The sequence below is a fragment of the Cupressus sempervirens genome, chromosome 6, assembly GCF_028749045.1.
Source record: "Cupressus sempervirens isolate cs-2001-9-10 chromosome 6, ASM2874904v1, whole genome shotgun sequence".
NCBI classification, from domain to species: domain Eukaryota; kingdom Viridiplantae; phylum Streptophyta; class Pinopsida; order Cupressales; family Cupressaceae; genus Cupressus; species Cupressus sempervirens.
Window position 1 is genome coordinate 546,262,852 of NC_143123.1, and position 7,329 is coordinate 546,270,180.

General features: G+C 37.2%; 2 protein-coding genes across 2 annotated transcripts; both read left to right on the forward strand.

Annotated features, from left to right (window-relative positions):
• The first annotated feature begins 1,370 nt into the window (after positions 1–1,370).
• On the forward strand, positions 1,371–1,745 carry LOC149553416 (pentatricopeptide repeat-containing protein At1g31430-like). The gene has a single exon (XM_089790333.1). The coding sequence runs from the start codon at positions 1,371–1,373 to the stop codon at positions 1,743–1,745; it is 375 nt and encodes a 124-aa protein (XP_089646459.1).
• Positions 1,746–5,224: 3,479 nt separating this feature from the next.
• On the forward strand, positions 5,225–6,136 carry LOC149553417 (RAF-like serine/threonine-protein kinase 24). Its single transcript, XM_089789895.1, has 2 exons — positions 5,225–5,513; positions 5,619–6,136. The coding sequence occupies exons 1-2, from the start codon at positions 5,363–5,365 to the stop codon at positions 5,969–5,971; spliced, it is 504 nt and encodes a 167-aa protein (XP_089646021.1). The 5' UTR covers positions 5,225–5,362; the 3' UTR covers positions 5,972–6,136.
• Positions 6,137–7,329: the final 1,193 nt, after the last annotated feature.

Below are 7,329 nucleotides of genomic sequence, written 5' to 3' on the forward strand. Positions count from 1 at the left end.
CTATTCAATTATAGATAGATTATAAATTATCATAGTTATAACTTGAAAAAGAAAGACTATAAATAAATATTTATAATAAAAATTAATAATATACTTGTATAAATAGATACTATAATTTGACCTGTTTATAAATTTAATGATAAAATAGAATATATTTATTCAATTAGAAATAGACTATAACTTTACATATTCATAATTTGAAAAAGAAAGATTATAAATAGATATTTTATAACTTTATTTTTATGTCGAAAGTGTTCCCTATATGAAGGTGAGGAGCTAAATTTTACATCTAGCAGTGGGCAATGATGGAGAGAGAATGACTACCATTAAAACGATTACAGACATAGATGTTACCTTTTCACTATTCAACGAAGAGGAAAGTCATCTGTGACATTTGGTTTAGGTGAGGCATTGAAGTCTCTTTTCATTCCATTGTCACCATAGCATTGTGTATTTTCTATCATCCCATAACGAGCAACCAGTCCAAACAAAGTAGATAGTTAGTCCAGTAGACTGGTCGCACGTCTATCAGATTTGTCTGTCTTGTTCATCGATTCCAAATTGTAAACCATTATCACAGGTGATGTGGCTGTCACTGCAAGACACCGTCTGTTTAGATGCCAATCATGCAATGTCATCAAATACCCTTTGAAAGGGTAAGCAAATTTATTCTCGCATCAATGGCAGACAGCCTACATTTGCACGACAGACACTTCTACAGATTAAGCTTATTAACATGTATGACAAGGGCAAAAATTTGGTGGGTGCTCGCAAAGTATTCGACCACTTGATTGAACCCAACATTTTCTCATAGAATGTGGTAATTTCAGCTTACAGAAGTCATGGCTTTCCTCAAGAGACATTGCAGTTGTTTAACCAAATGCAGCGACAAGTAGCTCTTCAGTCTGATAACTTCACTTGCTCCATCATTATCCCTCTATGTGCCAACTTGGCATCTATAAAACACGGTTCGCAGATCCATGGGAAAATTGTTAGATGTGGGTTTCAATGTGAAGTTAATATGATGAATACCCTGGTAGATGTGTAAGCTAAATGTGGAAGAATGGAGAAGGCTCGCTAGTTGTTTGACAAAATGCATAGCACAGACGTGGCCTCATGTACTGCGCTGATTATGGGATATGTGTAGAATGGTGTTCTTGACGAGGCTTCGAGGCTTTCCCATAAAGTTCCAAATCAAGATGTGGGCTCATGGACTGCTATGGTTACCGCATGTGTGCAAAATGGTGTTCTTGACTTGGCCTTGAAGATTTTTGGAGATGCCTCGGTGAAATGTGGTTTCATGGACTGCAATAATATCTGGCTATGCACAAAATGGGTATTGTGAAGAAGCATTGGAGACATTCAAGCAAATGGAATTGGTAGGCATTGAACCAACCTCAGAAACTTTTGCCAGCATCTGTCCCGTTTGTGCCAAAATGGGAGATTTGGAACAGGGTATGAGAAACCACCAGAGAATTATTGAATGCAACCTTTTGTCAGATGATGTAGTTTTAACTGGCCTAGTAGATATGTATGCGGCATGTCGTAGCATGCAAAAGGTAGTTCAATTGTTAGAGAGAATTTCTAAACCAGATGTTGCCTCGTGGACTGCAATCATTGCTGGATCTGTGCAAAATGGATTTGTGGATAAAGCCTTGGAGTTTTTAAGGAAAATGCAATTTGTAGGTGTAAAGTCGGACTCGTCAACATCTGCTAGCATTCTACCGGCTTATGCCATCATGTGAGATTTGGTACAAGGTAAGAAAATCCATCAAAAGATAATTGAAAGTAGATTTTTATTGGACGTGGTTCTGACTGCATTGATCGACATGTATGCAAAATGTGGTAGTATACAGAAAGCCAATGAGTTGCTTCACAAGCTGCCTAAATGGGATGTGATCTCCTCAAATGCAATGATTGTAGGGTATGTACAAAATGGGCTTGTTATAAACCAAGGCCTTTAGTTTTTTAATAAAATGTAATTATTGGGTGTAAAACCAGACACATCAATGTTTGTCAGCATCCTTCCAACTTGTGCCAAACTTGGAGCTCTTGAGAAAGGTATGGAAATACATCAAAAAATAATAAAAGATGGCTTCTGTCAAATGTTGTAGTTGTCACATCTTTGATAGACATGTATGTAAAATGTGGATGCATGCATAATGGATACAAAATGTTTGACAATATGCCTCAACGTGATGTGACTTATGGAATGCGATGATAGATGGATATACCTAGAATGGACTTGTTGATAAAATATTGGGGATGTTTAAGCAAATGCAATTTGTAGGTGTCAAGCCAGACACCTCAACCTTTGCCAATATGCTCTCCGCATGTGGCAAGCTTGGAGCTTTGGAATAGGGGATAGAGATACATAAAAAATAATCGATTGCAGATGCTTGTTTGAGATCATTTTGATTGCCCTAATAGATGTGTACGAAAAATGTGGGAGTATACAGAAGGCACAAGCAAGTTGTTTGACATAATGCATCATCCTAGCATAGTCTAATGGAATTCAATGATCACAAGATATGCAATGCATGGCTATAACAATATGCACTCCATCTCTTTGAATAGATGAAGTACTTTGGAACAAAACTTGACCCTATAAGCTTCATATGTGTTCTATTTACATGTAGCCATGGCAGTCTACTGGATGATAAGATATTCAAGTTTCAATACTACCATGTTTATGTTTGCAATAGGGAGGGAGGGTTGGCAAAGAGTGAGGGCAAGGAGGAGGTGGGTGAGCAAGAGATACATAGAGATGGAAATAAAAATAGAGGAGATGGAGAGGAGAGAGGAGTAGATAGAGATCAGAGAGAAAAATGAATAATGTGGAAGAGATGGAGAAGGATGTGGAGGAATTAATGGAGAGATCTATAAAGGAGAGGGAAGATATCACGGTAGAGATAGTATCATGGGGCGTCATTTCATATGACAGGAGTTAGAGAGTACTTCTCCAGTTACAAGGAGGAGGACACCAACATCCAGATTTCTATGGGAAACTTGTCCAAACTCAACCCTGTTGGGAAAGGGACTGTTCAGTTTCAGAGGGAGAATGGAAAGATAATTCCTCTTCATGATGTGTTATATGTGCCAAGCTTAGGTATGAATTTGATTTCTGTATCTTTTCTTCAGGATAGGGGGTATAATGTACTCTTTAGAGGGACACATGTGTTGATTAAGCACAAGGATTGGAAATCACCCATAACTATTGGAGTTAGGAGTGGTCGCCTTTATAGATTGCAGTTTGATACTCCTAAGGCACTTATGAGCAACAGTAATCCTAGAGATCTTAGAGAGCTATGGCATAGGAGGATGGGCCATATTCATCATGGAGCACTTAAATTTCTTCGTGAGACTGTGACAGGTGTTCCAGAGGTGAGCACAGAGCATGATGATACATGTAAGGGATGTGTGTTGGGGAAGTTTGCGAAAGCATCTTTTCCAAGGAGTGACACCAGATCTAAGGGTGTTCTTGATCTAGTACATTCAGATGTTTGTGGACCTATGTCGATGAAATCTCTCAGAGGATATGAGTATTATGTTACTTTTATTGATGATTTCTCTAGAAAGACCTGGATATGCTTCTTGAAGACTAAACATGCGGTTTTCAGTCGATTCCAAGAGTTCAAGGCTCTTGTGGAGAACTCGACAGGAGAGAAGATAAAGGTTCTTCGGTCAGACCATGGAGGCGAGTACAAAGGAAATGTCTTCCAGGAGTTCTGCACCAGAGAAGGAATCAAGAGAGAATGGACTATTCCTTGGGTCATTTACCAACAGGAGTAGTATAGAAAGGGGTCATTGGGTCATTTGGATATGAAGTAGCGTTTGGAGAAGCAGTTTGCAGTGTTAGCAAATAGTCTTGCAGTGTTAGCAAGGGCGTAGTGTTAGCGTAGGGATAGCAGTGAGGAATATCAGCGGGAGAAATTAGGAGGTTGTCGGAGTTCTGCAGTTTAATAATCATTTACGATAGGAGATTAATAATCAGTGACTGCAATAGTTAGATTTTTCACACTTGTTTCCTCCCATATACATATATTAAAATATTTTTCAAAATACATGTAAATTTTAATATAAATATTTCACATATATTTATATTAATATGTTGAGAAATATAATTTGAAATTATTTTATTTACCCTAAAGTTATCTCACTTTATTTAAAAACTATGTTATATATTGTTTATCTTAAAAAGACTATATTTACAACTAAATATTAATATTTTTACATATAAATAAAGGAGCAATTACATCACACAGCTCGAAAGCTTTTAAAGATGCCAAGAAACAAAGTGGGCGTGGAAGTCAATTGATTCATCACGCTTTAATATTCTTAATATTCTTTGATAGGCTATACTGACGCAGATTGGGCAGGAAGTACAATAGACAAAAGGAGCACTTCAGGGTGTTGTTTCAGCTTGGGATCAGGAGTTGTATCTTGGTCCAGCACGAAGCAGAAGTTTGTGGCTCTAAGTTCAGCAGAAGCATAATACATAGCAGCTAGCATAGCGACATGTGAAGCTATATGGCTTCGGAAGTTGTTAGTAGCCTTGTTTGGTGAGAAGGTTGAGACTACTGTGATACATTGTGACAATCAAAGTTGCATCAAGTTGTCTGAGAATCCAGTGTTTCATGATAGGTCTAAACATATAGATATCAGATATCACTTCATCAGAGATTGTGTACGAAGGGGAGTTGTTCGACTACAATACATACCTAAAGATGAGCAGGTAGCAGACATTCTGACGAAGGCTTTATGAAAGGCCAAATTTATCTTCTTCAGAGATAAGATGGGTGTCATGCAGAACAACTTCCTCGCTAAGAGGGAGTGTTAATTATTGTTAGTTGGACAGCTGTTATTTCTGACCCGAAAATAGCAGCACTATTTATGGGTAGCTTGGACAGTTGTTTGTCCTTATCTATGAATAGCGGTTGTATTTATGGGTGGTTTGGATAGGTGTTTGTCCACTTGCCAAAAATTAGTAAATGGTTATTATTTACTAATTTTAGTGATTCCTTTTGGACACTTTGCAACCAATTCTATTATTGGCTGTTGAGTTGTCTTAATCTCAACCGTTGGTTAGATTTAATCTCGGTCGTTGGTTTACCAACAGGAGTAGTATAGAAAGGGGTCATTGGGTCATTTGGATGTGAAGTAGCGTTTGGAGAAGCAGTTTGCAGTGTTAGCAAATAGTCTTGCAGTGTTAGCGCTGAGGAATATCAGTGTGAGAAATTAGGAGGTTGTCAGAGTTCTGCAGTTTAATAATCATTTACGATAGGAGATTAATAATCAGTGACTACAATAGTTAGATTTTTCACACTTGTTTCCTCCCATTCTTCTTGTCTGGTATCCGAGAATGGAAAAGCCTCCGGTCCAGAGTTCGAATCGCGTGAAGTGTTTGTGCAGATATGGAGGCAAGTTTCTCCTCCGCCCCGCTGATTCCAAGCTCTGCTACGCGGGCGGCGAGACGAGGATCATAAGCGTCGCTAGAAACATCACCTTTGCAGGTTCAGATTTTTCTTTTTAAGAAACTCATTTGAATAGGGGAAAAGAAAATATTGACTAGAAATAGATTCTTAATATTCTTTGATTGACCCTTTTTCTTTTGACAGATCTGTCTGCAAAAATTGAAAAGGTGTTTGGCTGCGATTTGCTGCTCAAGTGTCAGCTGCCCGGGGAAGATCTGGATTTTCTTGTCTCCATTAAGTCCGATGAAGAAGTCGAAAGTATTTTGCAGGAATTTGATGGCCTTCACACCAAAGTGCGGATCTTTTTGTTTCCGAAGCCCGCCAAATCAAGTCAATTTGTTATGCCGAGCTTTCCGAAAGAGCGGTGGTCACAAGAAGTGGGAAAGGGCCACTATTTGCCCCGCTATGTCTCCTGCATTATGGCATTTTGTAGGGATTTTGCTCGGAAAATTTTGCCCTGTTTTATGGCATTTTGGAGGGATTTTGCAGGAATTTGATGGCCTTTTTGTTTCCAAAGCCCGCCACTATTTGCCCCGCTATGTCTCCTGCAATCCATTCTTGTCCGAACCCTCTGATTGCCCTGTTTTATGGCATTCTACTCACAGCTTTTTGTTGCCTAAACTTGTTTTATTTTAGGAGAAAGAAAGCGAATTTTTTTGTAATGCGAGAAACTCAGCAAGAGTCTTTGTAAATCACTGTTGCATTGTCTTTATGAATATCATGGAGTGTCTTTATGATTCATTGTGAATTACATTGTCTCCAAACAGGTATTGGCGAATATCATGTGCTCTGCACACTAATTTGTTTCCCTTCATGTGATCTGTATGCTAATTTGTTTCACTAGGTGCTATGCTTTGGTCGTATATCTACTCGAATTTAATCGGGGAAGAACTTTCCAAAATCGAAAAGATTTCTGTCAGAATAGAAATGATATATGATAACACTGAATTAAGGTTAAAATCGAACATGCATTGCCCTTTCTCCAAATTGGGAGTACATATTCCTTCTCATAGTACATAAATAATCTTAGAACTAGTGTAACCTCAACGGTTAGTGCCCGGTTAAGCTTCTTTGATAATTTAAAATCATCAAACATTCGTTGGAGTAGCTCGGCAAAAATGGAGCAGCAGACATTTTAGATTGATGGCTCTCTTTCTTCATGCTGCTGGAATACCATATCTCATCTCGCACATGTTGCAATGTAAGAAGTGGTAATATTTTTAAATCCATTCGAACTACATAAAATTTCTTAATTTTAAATTTTTTTATTTTTTTCAAAAATGAAAATGACTTCCTGCTTTTCAATTGGGAAGACGATAAAATTTGACAAAATATAAAGATGTTCAAAATTTTCTAAATAGTCACTTTGAAGCGCTTTTGCTAAAGTCAAATTTCCGGCCTTTCATATAAAGGAGAAATAAAAGTTTAAATTATAAAAGAGGTAGGATAATATTAGGAAGTGTTGAGAACAATTTCTTTATACTTGTTAATTTTGTTATATTAATGAATATTATTATTATTTATTATTACAAGTTTGTTTAGTTTGCTTTTTGTATTAGTTTATTTCTTTTGGAAAACCAATATACTTTGTTGAATTTAAGATGTTGAAATATATTTTCATTTGATTGAAATTTTCTTTAATTTAGTAATAATTTGGTTATTTTCATTTGTCCGAGGAAAAATTACATAACATTTGACATCATTTTAGAGGGATTATTTACATGTCCACTACAGAGTCATAAGCCAACTCTTCTTGAAATTTTTCCTCTTCTTCAAAACTTCAAATTTATGTTTCGCTGCGTTGCATCCTGTCACGACCCATCTTGTGACTTTCATTGTCTTATCTATGTGGCGA